The sequence below is a fragment of the Salmo salar genome, chromosome ssa06 (assembly GCF_905237065.1).
Source record: "Salmo salar chromosome ssa06, Ssal_v3.1, whole genome shotgun sequence".
In the NCBI taxonomy this organism is placed as follows: domain Eukaryota; kingdom Metazoa; phylum Chordata; class Actinopteri; order Salmoniformes; family Salmonidae; genus Salmo; species Salmo salar.
In genome coordinates, this window is record NC_059447.1 from 39,043,438 (window position 1) to 39,063,316 (window position 19,879).

Below are 19,879 nucleotides of genomic sequence, written 5' to 3' on the forward strand. Positions count from 1 at the left end.
CCCGGAATTCTGAGGAAATGGTGGAGAATTGATGGTAAAAGGTTGAGTAGATTTTGACAGGCTCTCATAATTGTGTAAAAGGAGTCGGTACACAATGAATAAAAATAAAATGTTATAGCCTACGTCTTATGACATACCCACATTGCTTGACAACGGTTTGTTTCAAGATGGGTAAATGTATAAGCAGTGCCTTTGGAGGATCCCTTGTTGGACACAAGCTGTTATTTAGCGCAGCAATCCTCTTTCTTCTGCCTTAGCAGGAAGCAGACTGTTTCCTTTTAGAGTAAATCGAGCTAGGATCAGTGGCGGTTCTAGACCATTTCAACTGGGGGGGGGCCAAGCTGGGGCCAGTTGTACTGTTAGAGGGGCCAGTTACATTAGACGTTATTGTTGTCATATCGTTTTCTTCACTGCGTTGCAGACATTAGCAGGCAAAAGACCATGTTCATAATCATCATCGTTGCCACTGTCTAATAACGGATGTAAAAAAAGAACGATAGAAAAATGTGTTATGTAAAAATTATTTCATACGCCACAAGGGGGTCCAAAAATTGTTGTCACAGGGGCACTGGACGAACCGCCCCTGGCTAGGATGTGTTGGCAGAGGGAAGCCAGAGAAGAGAGAAGACAGGAACGGGGCTGTAAGTTCAGAGATGGCACGGGGGAACGCATGTTAAAAAAAACATCAAAGGCTGCTCAGCAGGACAAAAACATGTGTCTGAAGCAGGTTAGATTAGAGGCCATTATCTGCTGTTTGTTCCACAGCTCCTGGCACAGATGAGGCAAACCCAGCAGGACCACTGAGACTTGGGATAAAACAGTTCTTTGTGTTGGTGTCAGCGACCACTCCAGCTTCAAAGTAACCTATGAGTTTTCTAGTTTTGAATATGTTTGTAAAATTGTCCTTTTTCTGTTTTTGTTCCAGAGATGGGGTTCCACCATACAAATATCGCAAACAGCATCGACGAGAGATGCACGAAAGTGCCAAAGCAAATGGGCGTGTGCCACTACCTCATATTCCTGTAAGTTAACCTCGGTTTAGCTGCACACACACACACACACCTACACAAACAAGTACGCACACATACCTGCAAGAACCCCACTCGCTCATCAAAGACTGCTGACATGGCTGTAACCTGGTATTCTAGAAACATCAGTCTTTCTCAAATGTTCCCATCTCTCCACCTTCCTGCATTTGTAAGATGCCTGACTGCATCTCTCTCTGGGCCCGTGTAGGGTGTGTGAATAGCTCATAGTGAGGCTTGTGCTTTCTAAACTGTGTCTGGTGCTCTCCTCAGCCCTCAGCTGTCTGTCTGTGTTGAAGCCCGTCAGACAGCAGTGTTTCTCCTCTGTGGCAGTCCCACCTCCCTGCATGCCTCTGCAGCTCCCTACAGGAGAACTCCCATCCTAATTGGGCCTCGGAGTCAAGAGTTCTGTTGAACAAGACTCTCTCCCTCACATTAGGATGCATGTATGTTTTTGGGTAGAATATATATTTTTTTTCACCGACTTCTGTTTTTCGGTACACAGAATACAAAATAATAAAGAAACGAGCTATGCATTGCAGAATAATGGAAACGCTGTCTGTCTTGTCCTTGATTGTTCCGTTTTTTTTTTGTTGTCTAATGGATTAGTCCCAGACACATACTGCAGTGGTAATAGAGAAACGTACAGTGCATTTGGAAAGTATTCAGACCCCTTGATTTTTTTTCCACATTCTGTTACTTGAAAGGCATATTCTAAAATGGATACAATAAAATAGAATCCTCATCAATCTACATAATAATGACATTTTTGCAAATGTATTAAAAATCAAAAACAGAATGACCTTTATTTACATAAGTATTCAGACCCTTTGCTATGGGACTTGAAATTTAGCTCAGGTGCATCCTGTTTCCATTGATCATCCTTGAGATGATTCTACAACTTGATTGGAGTCCACCTGTGGTAAATTCAATTGATTGGATATGATTTTGAAAGGCACACACCTGTCTATAAGGTCCCACAGTTGAAAGTGCATGTCAGAGCAAAAACCAAGCCATGAGGTCGAAGGAATTGTCCGTAAAGCTCCGAGACAGGATTGTATCGAGGCACAGATCTGGGGAAGGGTACCAAAACATGTTGGCAGCATTGAAGGTCCCCAAGAACACAGTGGCTTCCATCATTCTTAAATGGAAGAAGTTTGGAACCACCAAGACTCTTCCGAGAGCTGGCAACCCGGCCAAACTGAGCAATTGGGGGAGAAGGGACCTGGTCAGGGAGGTGACCAAGAACCCGATGGCCGCTGACAGAGCTCCAGAGTTCCTCTGGAGATGGGAGAACCTTCCAGAAGGACAACCATCCCTGCAGCACTCCACTAATCAGGCCTTATGGTAGAGTGACCAGACGGAAGCCACTCCTCAGTAAAAGGCATATGACGGCCTACTTGGACTTTGCCAAAAGGCACCCAAAGGACACTCAGACCATGAGAAACAAGATTCTCTGGGCTGATGAAACCAAGATTGAACTCTTTGGCCTGAATGCCAAGCGTCACATCTGGAGGAAACCTGGCACCATCCCTACTGTGAAGCATGGTGGTGGCAGCATCATGCTGTGGGGATGTTTTTCAGCTGCAGGGACTGGGAGACTAGTCAGGATCGAGGCACAGATGAACGGAGCAAAGTACAGAGAGATCTTTGATGAAAACCTGCTCCAGAGCGCTCAGGACCTCAGACTTGGGTGAAGGTTCACCTTCCAACAGGACAACGACCCTAAGCACACAGCCAAGACAACGCCGGAGTGGCTTTGGGACAAGTCTCTGAATGTTCTTGAGTGGCCCAGCTAGAGCCTGGACTTGAACCCGATCGAACATCTGGAGAGACCTGAAAATAGCTGTGCAGTGACACTCCCTATCCAACATGACAGAGCTTGAGAGGATCTGCAGAGAAGAATGGGAGAAACTCCCCAAATACAGGTGTGCTAAGCTTGTAGCGTCATACCCAAGAAGACTCAAGGCTGTAATCACTGCCAAAGGTGCTTTGACAAAGTACTGAGTAAAGGGTACTTATGTAACTGTGATATTTCAGGGTTTTTTTCTCTTTTTTTCAATTTTTAAAAAATTCTAAAAACTCGTTTTTGCTTTGTCATTATGGGGTGTTGAGTAGATTGATAAGAACAATGTAATACATTTTATAACAACCCTGTAACGTAACAAAATGTGGAGAAAGTCAAGGGGTCTGAATACTTTCGGAATGCACTGCATACACAGAGTGTACAAAACATTAGGAACACCTGCTCTTTCCATGACATAGAATGACCAGGTGAATCCAGGTAAAAGCGATCAACCCTTGTTGATGTCATTGTTAAACCCACTTCAATCAGTGTAGATGAAGGTGACGATAAGTTATGTGGATTGTGTATGTGTGCCATTTCAGAGGGTGACTGGGCAAGACAAAATATTTAATTGCCTTTGAACAGGGTATGGTAGTAGGTGCCAGGCGCACTGGTTTGTGTCAAGAACTGCAACCCTGCTGGGTTGTTCACGCTCAACAGTTTCCTCTGTGTATCAAGAATGGTCCTCCACACAAAGGACATCCAGCCAACTTCACATAACTGTGGGAAGCATTGGGGTCAACATGGGCCAGCATCCCTGTGGAACTCTGACACCTTGTAGTCCATGCCCTGATGAATTGAGGCTGTTCTGAGGGCAAAAGGGGGTGCAACTCAATATTAGGACGGTCTTCCTAATGTTTTGTACACTGTGTGTACAATCTTCATTAATAGAGGGTAATAGCCACAGTAGTGAAGTCATTTCTACAGCCAGGTCTTCTAACGGCCATAAAGCTACTCTGGGCTGTTTGTGTGTAAAGCTTTGTCTGTGATGGGTGAAATGAATATGAATCCAACTGAAACCTAATTCAAAGAGAAAATAGCAGTCAGAGCTGGAGAAATCCGGCTTTGTAATCAGCACGTGGACATATCCTGTGTGCTTCGGTGGGGCCCCGAGTAAAACGGCCCTCTACAATATTTAGGCTATACCCGGAATGTACTTTAATCTCTCTTTGCTAGATTACTACAACAATGCACCTTACAGGCTTGAGTTGTGTTGGAAATACCAGCTAAGAGCTGCATATACCCAGCATCTCCCTTTGATAAAAATGTACTTCACTCTGCTACCTGTAATTAAACATGCAATGATAAGGATTATTTTGAACGGACAATCACCTTTTAGAGATTAAGTCTGGTCTGTGGTCTACCAGTGAGTTTTCACTGTGTTTTTCCAGACGTGGTCTGCAGATCAGACACCGGTAACCTATATTTAACTAGGCAAGTGGGGCACGGTGTCACGCTGCGACGGGTCGATCTGGAGATTTGATTTCGGTGTTTTCTTTTTTAATGACCATTATGAAGTCACTGACCAACAAAGTTGTTTATGGCTGACATTTGACTATCTTATGCATTTTCTCTAACTTTGGAAGTGCTCTATGTTGAAACGTTATTGTTGAGATGAATGCCTGCGGCTTACAGCATACATTCTGCGTAGCAGCCGTATATACAGATTATTCAAAGCCTTAAACCATGTCAAATCAGACCTTGTAGGTACTACATTAGCTACTAAGCAGTAGTCTTCTTGACTTTGGTTTGAGGTCATTGTTTTGGCACGTTCATTTCCATTACAGGTCCCCTGTTAGCTTTTTCCCTGATAAACTGTAGACTTGTTTGATAAGTCTTTCCTCCTTTATGTACCATTTTCTCCCTTCTGTTCTATTAACCAAAGTGAACAGCATAGAGGCCACAGGTTTTACCTTTTTGAGGAGAAAACGGCAACAATGTTATCAGCGAATGACTACCGGTACAATTTGAAATGAACTGGAAATGGTGTGTTTCCCTCTGTTAGCGAACAAACCGGATACCAAAGGACATTCACGTGGAGCCGGAGAAGTTTGCGGCGGATCTGATCAGCCGGCTGGAGGGAGTGCAGAGGGAGAGGGAGGCCCAGGAGAAACTGGAGGAGCGGCTGAAGAGAGTCCGATTGGTACGTTGTTGTCCACAGAAATACCACCTTGCATGATCCCTCTCCCTGGTGGGGCGCTATACTGCTCTATATGCCCCCATCATCCTCTTAACAACCTCTTACCATGTTCTCTATAGCTTGGTCACTGTTTGTCTGGCTGTCTATCAGAAGGTACGCTGTAATATCTCCGTTGTTTGAAAGGACTGGTTTGATTCATTAAAAGGAAACCGACATTATTCCATTCTGAATCATTTATTGAAGTGTTGCTCTGGCCTATCAGGGATCCATCCCACTGTATCCTGGAGCCCTTTGTCTCTGGCATCAGATGGAACACCTGTAAGACAGCCTGAGCCACTTGTGAGCCTGGCGCAGTGTAATGACTTTGTTTGAAGTCAGTTGGAGCGTGAAGAAATGCCTGCGCTCACCGCAAATGGAATCTCTTTCGGTACACAGAGCCATTGTCTCAAGTCTCAAGGCAGGTATTTTATGTCGTTTGGCCCCTCCGTAAGAGGAACCGCCATCATGGAACAGTAGGTTTCTCTTTTATTAAGAGCTGGTGGCAGACGGGAGTGACAAATAGTGACTGTATTAACTGATATTCATACCTAAATCAAAGATAAGCTAGTCCGTCCCCCCCCCCCCCTTTCCTCTCCTCTGCTCCCTTACCTGCTTTTCATCCACAGACTTACACCTGATCTCACTGAATGTGGCCTCAATCCAATGTTATAGGATGGAGAGGTCACATCCGGTCTAGGCATACTCCCTCAGTAGTGTCTGAAAGGAACGGGTCAATATAGCAGGATAGCCTGTGGTATTATGGTGCTGTTGACTGATGAAATCATTTGTCGTCTTCATCTCTCCTCTAAATAATACAGAACCTTTAGGATCAATGCATTGGTGCCACTGAGAGAGAAATAACTTAATAGGTGTTTTTCGCTTTACTTTTCAACGCTCTGAATATTGGCCCACCTAATGTATAATTTACATGTTCAATAGCAGCAGTACGTTCCACTTCCCTGAGGTGAGAGTGAGTGAGAGAGGCTCGGTACATCACATTCATTAGTAGATGCCTTTTAGCAGGATGGGCTCAGCAGGTCTGGATCTGGCCTCATTTTGGCACGAACAGGGTAACTGAGAGTGCAGAGCAATGGCCTGCACAGCTGCTCTGAGCCAGAGACTGAGAGCCAGGCCAATATCTGCACGCGCCAGTCAGACCCTCATCAAAAAGTCCTTAGCTACCGCCCAGGATTCCTCTACCTGGAGTGAGCATCAAAGCCTCCATCACATAAATTGCCCACTGTTATTTGCCAATGATTCCCATGTTGAAATGCCATCAAAGGTGTGTGGGAAGGATGAGGCGGTGAGGAGCCAATGGGGGCTGATGTGTTTTAGTTATGGGAGTGGAAGACTGAGTCCACACATCCTTAGCAATTCAGTTAGTTGCAGAGACGGAGACAGACCTGGTGAAATAAGGGCACAATGGTATGCACAGCTGCTACATGTCATACACTTAGTTACTATGGCTGTACGTGTCATACAGTTAGTTACTATGGCTGTACGTGCCATACAGTTAGTTACTCTGGCTGTACGTGCCATACAGTTAGTTACTATGGCTGTACGTGCCATACAGTTAGTTACTATGGCTGTACGTGGCATACAGTTAGTTACTATGGCTGTACGTGCCATACAGTTAGTTACTATGGCTGTACGTGCCATACAGTTAGTTACTATGGCTGTACGTGTCATACAGTTAGTTACTATGGCTGTACGTGTCATACAGTTAGTTACTATGGCTGACTGTGCCTTTGTCTAGGAAGTAGAACATAGCAATTTTGTAGCTTGAAATATATAGCTATTTAATTGTAGTAAAAATCAAGGGTCTATTGAGAGCTAAGATTATGCTGGCAGACATGATGTAGAGTGAAATAGCTTTGCACCACAGAGGATGAACATTGCCTCTGCAGCAGAGCCGTGATAATGCCACAGCACGTGTTAACACATGGTCTCGTGGAAGTGTGCCATCTGCTGGTGTGACTGATTGGAACAAATTGCCTTTTGCCTTTTTGAAATGACTTTAGCAGTTGTTCTTTCACAATGTGGTGAGTTGGGGCTCCGTTTATTTTCTTGGGAAATGACCAGACACTGAAGCTCATACATGTGGGTTGTAATTGAGATTTGTCTCAATGTACAGCACAAATTAATGTGTAGGATATATTTGTGTATTATATACTGATGTGATCTCTGATATGTCAACTTGTAGTATTGCTGTTGAGTTGGGTAGTAACCATCTTCAGTATATTTTATGATCATTTATTTTTCTTTCTGGAAGGAGGAAGAGGGTGAGGATGCAGACATCTCCACATCCACCTCGTTCTCCAGTCACAGACTGCCCCCTGGTGGCCACCCACAGCACTACAACAACCCCCGCTACTCTGACATCGGGTACAGCGGCCTGGCGCTGCGGCCTGACGCCCACGAGGAGAACCCCGAGAGCATCCTGGACGACCACGTCCAGCGAGTCATGAAGACCCCCGGCTGCCAGTCCCCGGGCACTGGCCGTCACTCTCCCAAGTCCCGCTCACCCGACGGCTTCCCTGGTGGCAAGGTGCCCGGACCTGGGATGCCACCGCCCACAGGCCCGGGCAAACACCCAGCTCGGCTGGGGCCCAAGGGGGAAGCTGCCAGCCACCAATACCACCACAAACACGTGCACCACATCCACCACCCGGCCGGAGGGAAGCCCAAAGAGCAGGTGGAGGCTGACGCAGCCATGAGGGTCAATGGTAACTTCCACTGGGGGACGGAGCAGCACAACTATGGGTCCAAGTCTCGCAACTATGCTGACGGCACGGGCCCCAGCCCGATGGATCCTATGGGCTACAGGTACACACAGAAACACACAGCCTCTTCATGTCTCTTTGAATTATGTTGACTCCAATGTTTTTTTGTTGTTGTTTTTTTACACTTGCCATTAACGTCATTGTCCTTTTTATCACGCAATTTCCATAGTAGCAAAGGTAGCACGCTATCGAAGCGTTCATTTAAGAAGGCTGAGGAGGTGCGGACCTTTGAGGTGCCCGTGCCTACGGAGGACGTGGAGAGGAACCAGAAGATCCTCCAGTGGATGATGGAGGGAGAGGCGGTCCGCAACAAGAAGAGCCCCTACGGGTGAGTTCCGGCTTTATGGGTGACCGCTAGCTGTCTTTCCCACGTAGGGAATCAGTAACGTACAACCACAGTGATGCAAGTCAATTGAATTAACTCTGATCTGTATTATGGTGGTATGTGTACATTTGGGTCCGACAATGACAAGGATGTCTCCCAGGAGCACCACAGGGTCCAAGAAGACCCCGTCGAGCCACGAGGTGTCGCGGCCCAGCTCTGTGGAGCGTCCCGGGGCAGTGCATCCTTGGGTCAGCGCCCAGCTGCGGAACAATGTGCAGCCCTCACACCCCTTCATCCAGGACCCCACCATGCCCCCCAACCCGGCCCCCAACCCCCCTCACCCAGCTGGAGGAGGCTAGGAGGAGACTGGAGGAGGAGAAGAAGAAGACGGGGACCTTACAGACCAAACAGAGGTGAGTCGGCGTTGCCTGGGGAGGAAGGGAGAGGTCTCTGTCACAGCCTGGTTCTTCATTGTCATGTCTAGCCATCCTCTGTATTGTTGCAGTGATTGTGGCAGCCATGTGACTGAATCACCAAACTCATCCTTTTGATAATACAGGAAAAAAAGAGTAACGTTGTTATCGAAAAGTAATGTTTGTGCTGAAACAGCGAATGTTGGGGTGAGCTGAGGCATGACAGGGTCTCAAGACCTCTAAAGAATGAAATATTCTTCCCTTTTTTTCTTCACATTTCTCACTGATCAAACCCCCTTTTGAGTAGCGTGATGCACTGACCAACCTTGTTTTACATTTTCATTGAACATCTGTGCATGATCACTGGTGTGTTTATCCTGGTTGGTGTGGCCCCGTGGCTGGTCCCCGTCTAACTCCCAGGGTTGTTGGGTCCTTCAGGTATGTGATGGAAGTGATCCAGCGGGGGCGCGCTGCCGCCAGGCCCGCCCTGTTCCCACCGCTCAGCGTGGTGCCTGCCGTCTCTGACACGGAGCTCTCCGAGTCCGAGTACGTCCAGTCTGGTTTACCCCAGTAGCTTTTAACACCCACCCCATTGGTCACAGCAGCACCCAAACCCCCATCCCATTGGTCACAGCAGCATCCCACCTCACCACCTCCTTCCATGTCTATCACCAGCAGCATCCAGACCCGACTGCTCTGTATCTGCACAGCCAAACAGAGCCCTGTCTGTATAACTAGACTCCATAGAGATGAATAGAGGCATATATGTTTGATTACTGGCATTAATACTTGTATCCCCATAATCTAGTAGTAGTTTCCTGTACAATAACATCTGTGTGTAGTTTAGTTTTTTGTCAATTATAAATTCATATTTGATCTGATTATTTGCTTATGTATGGGTGGGGATTAGAATAATCAGTCTCTCCTCTTCAGCCATTTCTTAGTCAGACAGTATTCCATAGCTGCAGGGTCAGGGCTAAGACAGCGGAGGACAGTGAGAATGATTATACCTCTAGCTTCACACTGATGGGATGAGAGGGATTAGAATGATATTAAGTGGAGAGAGATGAGGAAGATGGAACTGGAGGACAGGGAGGGAGGTAGCAGGAGGCAGCAGCTAGGGAGAGGTGTACTGTAAGCTGCGTGGGGCGAGAACGCAGAGCTTTGATGGTTCTCTGTGTGAAGCTGCTGTCTGTTTGATGTCCCGTGGCTTCTTCCTCCGATGGACAGTTTAGTGATGTAGGGGGACAGGATAGCTGCAGTAAGGAGCAGATGAAAGCCTGGCTATTCTGGCATAGCCCCTGGGCCTCTACCACCTCACCCTATCACTGGGCCTCCACCACCTCACCCCACACCATCAAACCCAACAACAGGCCCGGGGGCATGCAGTTGGAACACTATTTACTGTAGTAGCCTGCTCCCTGCTGGTAGCATTTGGGCATAACACCTCTTCATCACAATCCCATTTAAACTTGTGAGCATTTCCTTGCTGGAACAACATTATCCTCCAAGAACTCTGATTGATAAATGAATACTTTCCCTGGACAAGGTCCTTAGGGCAATATTACCTGTACCAGGAGTGCTCAATTTGATAGCATTTTAGAGGAAATCAATGCTGTAAAGTCATACATTGTGTGGCTCATGAAGTATTCAAATCATGAAACTGATTCTTTGAATTTGTTTGTCAAACATATTTTGTATTTATTGGTTGTCTCCTTGTTGGCAGACCTCTGGAAATCAAACTAAGACCGCCCACTAGGGGTCCTCGGCCCCCTGGTTGATTTTGCTTCGCCACCTAAACAGTCATTCACTGCATTGCAACTCAGGTGAAGGTCACAGCCAAAACATTTCTAAGTTGTAAAGAGGGAGTATGAGTGACTTGAAATCTTGTTTTCTTCCGTAAGATTCTGACTGGGAGGAAATTATACCCCTGGATGCCAGAATTTTTTTCCCTCCACTCAAATGATCAGAGCTTGGAGTTCTGCTGAGGTCTTTGAAACATCTCATGCAAAAGATGAAAGGAAGCCTTGACTTGACAAATTGAATGAACCTCTTGCTTGTTTGTTTGCAGACATAAAGTGACGAAGAAGCCCGCGTGTGAGAACATTACGGTGGCCTACTACTTCTGTGGGGAGCCCATCCCGTACAGGACGTCGGTCAAAGGTCGCATGGTCATGCTGGGCCAGTTCAAAGAGCTGCTGACTAAGAAAGGAAGCTACAGGTGAGGTCACTACTCTACCTGGTGAGGCACAGGAAACTAGATTTACAGGACCATGTTATGTAACAGTTTAGTCTATTAAACTCTGAAGTCCTTGAAATTCAATATCACGTTTATGGTAATGTGGAAAACGATGAACCACATTCCAAAGTCAATTTTTCGTCTTATGTAAATTTCGTGCATAATAAATAAAGCTTTTTCAATGAACTTGAACTAACAACCAACTGTTCTCTATCTAACCGACTCTAGGTACTTTTTCAAGAAGGTAAGCAATGACTTTGGGGTGGTGTTCGAAGAGGTACGCGAAGATGACGCCATCTTGCCCATCTTTGAGGAGAAGATCATTGGGAAAGTGGAAAAGATTGATTGACATAGAGGTGGAGAGGAAGGAGACGCTCACAACGTCGGCCTGCGACGGAGCTATCGGTGGATGAGCTGTTCGCTTGAGAGAGACCGAGAGAAAGTGTTTGATTAGAGGGAGGATTGGCAGGGGAGAAAAGGTACGGAGTAAGTCGCTACAGGAGGGAATGGATGAGAGGAGGAGCGAATGAGGAGAAGAGTGCATAGTGGTCACTGTGGGAGACACTCATGACTCCAAGGCTTTCATATCTGCTCAGTGCCACTGCATTGTGCAGACAGAGTAGGAAAGCATTGGACAAAAGAAAAAGCTGTCATTCTCTCCTTCGGTGTCTTTCGGGGTGTAATGTAATGTACCATTGTACAATTTGAATAGAAGAAAAATGCTATGAATCTGCTTACTAAAGCAGCATATTATTTTTGATATGAAGTATCAGAAGGTATCCTTTCTAATGTATCCAAGCTTGTCATTTTTATATGTGTTGGTACCAGATGTGTACAGATTGTCTGTTTTAAAACATAACGATAAAGTTTTATATTATCTATTTAAATATTTGAAAAAGCGGTCGTTTTAATCCTATTAAAGCAGCGGCGCTGTTCCAATTCGACGAGATCCAAGTGTTTTGACAGGGCTGTTTTTCAAGTGTTTTAGGAACTATTATACAGCCCCATGTTCTACCAAGTGCTTTTTACAGGACCACTCAACCTTGCCAGTCCTCTAAAGTTAAGTGGCATTGAGTTGTCGTGCTGCACTTATCACTGTATTAGGCATTAGTGTCAATGGAGCAAAATGAAAAAGGAATGCCTTCTTGAGGTTGCCCTTAACTGATTCTGCCTTCATGTTTTGTGTTTTTCAATTAGAAAGGGGCTCCCCAGCAGTAGCTCGATCTGTGTACAATGTACTGTACTCTGAGGTCTCTAAACTTTCCCCATAGTGTACGTATGTATGCACATTAAATACATGATTATACCCATACCTGCGGACATCTGCCAACTTAAATTGATCCCCACTATGTTCAGTAACTTTAATTTTGCTACATTTAGGTCTTAACTGTAGCAGATCAGGGCAGAAAATAACATCTTTGATCAGAGATCATCACAACCAGTTGTGTACGTGCTACTGACAGTTCAGATCCAGATTCTATTTACAGTCTAGAGCTTTTCTAGGCATTTAAGACCAGAGTCCATAGTAAAAGTCTCCTGAAGGTTCATACACGGGTGTCTGTGTAGAGAAAGGGTCTGTGCGCGGAACTTTGTCACAAAGTAACTACCGCGTTCAATAGAGCGTTGATCATCTAATGTGTGTTCACATGCATTCGGAAAGGCTCCTGACCCCATGGTTTCACTCTGGACAATGAAAGGACATAGTATATGTTTACCTAGTAAATATATCACAAATACAGCTGAATAATGACTTGTAGCCTTTCATAGCTCTATAGAGCTACATTTGGTGCCTGGCAGAAATTGTCTCTAGAAATAACTTTAGTATGAAATGATCTACTTTTTTGATAGGTCACAATACACCAAAGAGAACGGTAGAAGTTGATATATATTTCTCATCCCCTTTTCTCTTCTTTATTTACCCTCATTCACATGGGTACTCTTTGATTATTCTCCAAATCCCTGTGTTGAAGTGGAATTCTCTTGTACGATGTTCTAGGGCAGGGCTCTCCAGCCCTGTCCCTGGAGAGCTACCCTCCATGTAGGTTTCTGCTCCAACCCTGTCCCTGGAGAGCTACCCTCCATGTAGGTTTCTGCTCCAACCCTGTCCCTGGAGAGCTACCCTCCATGTAGGTTTCCACTCCAGCCCTGTCCCTGGAGAGCTACCCTCCATGTAGGTTTCCACTCCAACCCTGTCCCTGGAGAGCTACCCTCCATGTAGGTTTCCGCTCCAGCCCTGTCCCTGGAGAGCTACCCTCCATGTAGGTTTCCACTCCAACCCTGTCCCTGGAGAGCTACCCTCCATGTAGGTTTCTGCTCCAGCCCTGTCCCTGGAGAGCTACCCTCCATGTAGGTTTCTGCTCCAACCCTGTCCCTGGAGAGCTACCCTCCATGTAGGTTTCCACTCCAACCCTGTCCCTGGAGAGCTACCCTCCATGTAGGTTTCTGCTCCAGCCCCAGCTGTAACTAACCTGATTCAGCTCATCAATCAGCTAATGACTACAATTGTTTGCGCTAGATTAGGGTTGGAGGGAACCTGCAGGATGGTAGCTGTCCAGGAACGGCCTGTTCTAGGCCGTTGTGCTGGGGTCAGTGCAAGGTGGAATGTGCTAAGCGTTGTGATTAGGATGGTAAGGACCTTTTTCATCAGAGTGCTGTATTGCTGGGTGTTGTTCTGTGTCAACAACACATATAAGAGGACATCTCCTTTTCTGAGATGCTTTTTTTGTATTTATTTAGATGGATATTTTTCAAGAATCTGTATAAAGTTAACATACGTAGTGGACAACCCTCTATGGCTCCTGTTTAAAGGTTTGAATAACCGTATTTAATGTTTTTATAACGAGAGGTATTTACTCCATGATCTTTGACAATATTGGTACTCAGCCATCATCTGTCACACTACAATGTAGAATTTGGCCCTCTGTTATAATTATTAATAGATGTTCACTGTCTGTATGTATTACCAATGGAGGGCAGTGATTCTTACTGTGAAAGCCCCAAAGTGAACTTCCCCCCCCACTTATGGTCAATGAAATGTACATAACAGCCATCACAGAGTGCCTTTTATTGCCATCCTCTCATGTCATCCGCTATGTGATTCTCACGTATTACCAGGGCCTTGCTTTATATTTTTATTTAGCGTCTTACAAAGGATGTTCTGTTCAAGCGTTTCCTGTGTCACATCTCACTTTGGATAAAACTTTTCTATGTAAATATGTAAAAATTGTACATGTCATCAACCAGCAATTCACTTAGGAGATATTCAATACCCTGGACCTGTTTTCTTTGTGCTGAGTTGTGCGGTTATCATTTAAAGGTACTTGAACAATAAATACATGTAATAAACCTAAACTTCTGCATTACTTGTAGTCATTCAAATGTCTTAACTGTTTTACTGATTTTAAACTATAAACTAACAACACTTTATGGAATACTTAAAATCCTATTAAACTATACTTTACTATAATGTGTTACCCACAAAGTAGATTTGCAATAAATAACAAAAAAAATCTGCAGTGTTTTACTGGCACAGCTTCAGCTGAAGATGGCAGTCTGGATCCGCTGACATTGTGAGCGTTGCTTGAAGTGGGCTGGTTCTCACCCGTACAGGTACCTGCACCTCACGTGTTCTACTGCTTGACTACTGGGAACCTCTTATAGAATATTGGCTCTAGAATATGACACCTAAATCAGTACTGTAATTTATGGCAGTCCGTGACCAGCAGAGTGAGAGAAACATTTCCTAGTGTAAGGAGTAGATTCTCAAACCTGGCTGAGATGACAGCAGTTACAGACAAATCCTTTGATAATGCTTCTGGAAGTGAACTTTGGAGAGTGTGTGTTGTCTGAACAACGGTTCAGGCTTCCAGATTGAGGTGATTCATTAGAACGTTGCTACAGAATCAAACTGTTGAGAATCAGAATCAAACTCTTGATTGACTCGTTGTGGATTGTATTAGAACAGCTTTGCTTTTTGTTCATGAGTTTGAATCAAGTTTGAAGTATTTCAAGTCTAACTACAAAGGAAGATGTTGCAGTTCACTCTTGTCAGTTAACAATCCTTAATAGTCTATTGACACCCGTGAGTCAATCTAAGTAACATAATAAAAAAAATCCCCGTCAAAATCCGTAAAATGAAGCTAGAGGTAACAATTTGCATGGGCTGAATCTCAATCCGCTGAATCTCAATCCGCTGATTCTTTCCTGTGTCTGTCTTCCGCATCTGCGGTGGAAGCTAGTCGAGCTACAGCGGTATTTGTCAGAACATGAGACATCCCGAAAATCGGTTTTCTCACGGAAACGTCTGTAGCGTCCGAACGGTTTGGCCTACAAACTATGACCCCCACAAGTGTCACGGGACTAGTCTGAAGATAACCCATACAAATGAATGGGAGTATGGAGGTAGATTTGTGTCCCAAAAATATGGGGTTAATTATGTGAGAAGAAAAAAAAATCCGGAGCTTTCTTATATCTCCTAGATATAGGACAGACACTTCAAAGCCTTATTCCTTATGATTATTTTTTTTTTTTACTGTCTTTTTTGACATACCTGATTGTGCCATTCAATGCATTTCCATGGGCTATAGTATATATATTTTTTGGGGGATACCTAAAGGGGTCCTAAAATTCCAAATCAAATAGCTAAATGATCTATGGTATGACCATCTTAAATCAATTGCATATGTTAGCTTTGTACCCCAACGACTTTTAGAGGTTAACCTGGCCCATTACTGGCTACATCAGAAATAGCTGCATATACAGACACAAGTCAGACGTGAGCGGTTACATTTAACGAATGGTAGACTTGATTGATTGACTTCGATGTAGACTTACGAAGGGATAATGTCGCGATAAGAGTCAGATTCAAGCATTTGCAAGATGGTTTATATGTGAATAAATGTTATTAAGTTAAGATGGTTTGTGGAAATACTGGACATTTGTATAAAGCGGAAGCAACGTTACATTTAAAACAAGTGCTCTCAGAAATGACAGGGTTTCTAAGATCAAAACTGACAAGTACATTTTGTAGGACGTTCTCCATTGACCTTCCATGACCCTCTCTTCAAGCCTCTGCAATGTGGGTGATTATGCATCGAACAATCTCCTTATAAAGAGCTCTGTATATATTAGTGTTGAAGGAATTTAATATCTAGATGATAATAATCAATTCGCCTTGACTAATGCCCAAGGTTTGTAAGACAATGGGTTAAAATAATTAGGCAAGGACTCAGCTTTCTGCAAAAGGTTTCTGTAGCTTTATTCATGAGAACGTTCTGAGGTCAGGATAACAAAACAGTCATTATATAGTTCTTGCTTACTTACGCACATGCATTTACACACAAACTGTTGGTGACCTGCATCCCCCATAAACTTCACACACTTGTTTATCACTATCCAGAGCTCAGCCTGTTCTTTTCCCTCAAGGTTAGGAACTCTTTGAAGCTTTTACTCCCTTGACCATCTGTCTCCTGCTGTCCCTCCTAATGGCATACACACATTTCTTTCCCTCTCCAGTGGTTCCTGGACTTTCTTGAATTAATCAGACTAATCGATCCCTTCATTGATCATTACATTGATTATTCATTAACCCTGCTGTATGACTAATATTTCATCATGGTTTATTGATTCATTTACCTTTAATAGATAATTCTCTTATCAATTAGCTACTGTTACGGCTCTGAAATATCTTCCTTTGTCTTCCAATCCCTAGTTTGCGGCCTGTCCTAGTCCCAGACAAGTGTTAAAAACACTGCTGCTAGCACACTGTTGGTTAATTGTGTTCTCGCTCACTTCTTTCCAATCCAATAGCAGTACCGTGAGGCCCCTGCTGTTTCATCCCAACAGGGCCCCAGCTCATATTGACTTGTAATTAATTCTGGAACACAATGTTGGGCTCCATTTAGAGAGGCAAGCAGCTTAATTGAAAAAGTAAGATCATTAGTGTGTTCTCCAGCAGTGCCTAAAACTAGCCAGACCAAATCAAAATAGGCCTTCATTAGTGGTCGCCACAGCTCCAAGATATATATATAAATATACTCTATATATCCAAGTTGTTTTTGCAAAACCTTTGGTCTTCACACCCTTTTGCAATGAACATCAATTCGAGGTTGTCTGTAATGATCAGACGCGTGCTTTTCTTCTCACTTCTGAGGGAGACTCTGTGTTCTTCCCAAACCTGTTTGATCACTCTTCTCACCATCCCTGTTGATGACTCGCTTTGTATGATGGTGTTATGTCCTTTCCCAGCATCCTCGGTTCTTTAACACGCGCTAGTGTAAGTCTACTGGTTTTGTCAGACCATGGTGTTCTTCATTGTCTTGACACATGCACACAAGCAGCAGGATGCACCTGTTTAAAACATTAACATGCACTGACATGCACTTACTGTACCTAAAGACAGGCCACACTGAAGCGTTGGCTAGGCTGGTGACTTCTTATACAGCTATATCAGTACGTCATTGTACATGCTGTGCTTAGTATGGAGACCTGGACTGGACTGTACATCAAAAGTCAGAAATGAATGTCAGCCTGTCAGGTCACTATTGTCCAATGTCCCAGGCTAGTGGAAGGTAAATGCCAGTCCAACCTCCTTTCATGCATAACCTTCCATACAATACCACACTGCCTCACGTACTTTACAGGGTCATAGACCTATAAATGGAACATATCCTTTGTATGTAACACCCAAGTAGACAATGTTCTGACGGAGAAACCAGTATTGACTGGGAGCAGTGTGTGGAAACAGAGGGAGGAGGGAGGGATAATATATGTTTTATTGCATGCAGTCCTTGTATTGCTGACTAATTTATACATGTTTTAGATTGCAGCACAGCGGTCAATAAATCCCACTGAACCTGAGTCTGAAATCCCCATTGTAACCAAATCTAAACACTCGTATTTTATTTAATCACCATACATCCTTTAAAAGTAAACGTCAATATGGCCTCCATCAAGATACCATGGGGAAGATATGCTCCCCTTAAATCAATTATCGCTTTTCGTTAGACTGTGTGAGGACTCCCATTCTACATTCACACCGTTATACAGTCGCTGTCGTTGTGTGTTGGGGTGTATCCAGTGTTGAGAATCACTGGCGTCTAAAGCACACATTAAAAAGCAGCTGTGCACTTTACTCCCACCCAACAGAAACAGTATGCCTAATTAGACTCAGTCAATTCATCGTGCATGGCCGAGAGGAATGCGCAGACAGCAGCACATTCAGGATGTCCCTCGTGTAGAAAATGCACAGTTACAGTACTTGTTGTTTATGACATATTCTGCTTAACGTTTGTGGGCAGCTAAATAGAACCACGCAAATGATGTAGGTAGGATAATCATCATATAGGTGTCAATAAAACTGTTAACTGTCTACGAACTGTGTTCCATGTACCATGGATATGACAAAAGAAAAGTGGGTAAAGGAATGAAGAAATGTCAGTCAGGTTCTGTGCTGGTGTGAAAAACAGCATTGATGAAACCACAATGAAAACAGGCAGACCGTGAGCCCACTTCCATGTGGTCAAACCAGTCAATAACACAATGGATGTGTCAAACTAATTGCAACATGCATCTTTTCTAACTAGGCCATAGTAACAGTAGGTTCAGTTGAGCTATTTTCTGCTGTATATTTTCCCACTGCATGGGGTAGTGTTAATTGTTGTTAGAACGTCTTAATGTGACTCAGCTCAGCCCCTTCATTTCCTACTCATTTACGAGACTTGTAACACTAATTGTTGTATTTGTGTTTATTAAGGATTCCTGGAGTCCAGCAACATTAAGGCAGTTATATACAATACAAAATATTACATGACACTACACGTCATAACACTTTACACAATACATTAAGTGTGTGCCCTCGGGCAGTGGTCTAGGTGCGACAAAACTAGGGCCTGTAGGACCTGCCTTGTTGAAAATGAATCCTAAATGAAATAGTATGAACATGTTAAGATTTTGTTATATATTCATTCCCCCAGCTGTGTTTTGAGGTGTGCGTATGACATTTTCCTGTTTTTGAAGATGACTTGCTCTCAAGTAATTTTCAGAACACTCTCAGTTCAGGATACTCTGTTCAAAGTGCAGCACTCTAGCATATCACACATTTCTCACAGCTTGAGAAAAGTCAAATCAATTAAAAACACCACTGGTGTCCTGGATACATCATGAAAAGGCTTTAATAAAGAAAGCAATTTGTGGAAGGTCTGTGACAGTGTTTCCCAACCCTGGTCCTTGAGTACCCCCCAACAGTACACAGTTTTGTTGTAGCCCTTGGAAACACTGGTCTATGAAATCAGGTCCCTCGTAATATCGGAGATCGGATCAAAGTTGAGTCAGATATTCTCAGGGATCCATCGATTCTTAGAGAGGTCATGTAAAACATTTATAATTGTGTTATAAACCAACATATCACATCAAAAGGGCTTTAGTCATGGAAGTGATGGCTGTGACTGATATTTCACCTCCACTGTGTTTTTCATACAGTGATGGCCATCACTTTGTTTCAGACTCCTTGGTTTTCTGATCTTCTCCTGCAGTCATAGCTGCTGCTGTATCCGTCTTAGCTGCTGCAGGCTATTGAAGCGATATAGAATCAAGACTACTCCTTTGCTTTCATCCAGACTACAGCATCTAAACCACAGGTGTGTTTGAGTGCTCTTCAAGGGTTGTGAGTGCTAAGAATTTTTCCCTCTTCGTTCCACATTATCTTTCCCACTGATGTTGCCATATATGGATGTTTAGGGGTAATGCTTGTAATCTGATGAAGTGTCACATCCTGCCTCTTACACCTTTTACTTTGTTTCATTTTTTGCTGTTCTTTTTTTAGTACTCATGGTATCCCTTTTCAATCTAATCATCTTCCTAAACCACTGTAGAATGTTGATAGAGCTGTTATCTCTCTCTCTCTCTCGCTTTCTCTACCTCGCTCTCGCTCTAGCTCTCGCTCTCTCTACCTCGCTCTCGCTCTAGCTCTCGCTCTCTCTACCTCGCTCTCGCTCTCTCTCTCTCTCTCTTTCTCTTTCTCTCTCTCCCTCGCTCTCTCTCGCTCTCACTCACTCTCGCTCTCTCTCTTTC

General features: G+C 44.1%; 1 protein-coding gene across 1 annotated transcript in view; it reads left to right on the forward strand.

Annotated features, from left to right (window-relative positions):
* Window positions 1-14,161, forward strand: part of LOC106607340 (axin-1) — a 26,474-nt gene extending 12,313 nt beyond the window's left edge. Inside the window, 9 exon segments of the mRNA XM_045720540.1 lie at window positions 926-1,022; window positions 4,877-5,014; window positions 7,323-7,876; window positions 8,003-8,161; window positions 8,319-8,490; window positions 8,492-8,571; window positions 9,010-9,117; window positions 10,643-10,792; window positions 11,039-14,161. Coding sequence (XP_045576496.1) covers window positions 926-1,022; window positions 4,877-5,014; window positions 7,323-7,876; window positions 8,003-8,161; window positions 8,319-8,490; window positions 8,492-8,571; window positions 9,010-9,117; window positions 10,643-10,792; window positions 11,039-11,159 — 1,579 coding nt within the window. The 3' untranslated portion in view covers window positions 11,160-14,161.
* Window positions 14,162-19,879: the final 5,718 nt, after the last annotated feature.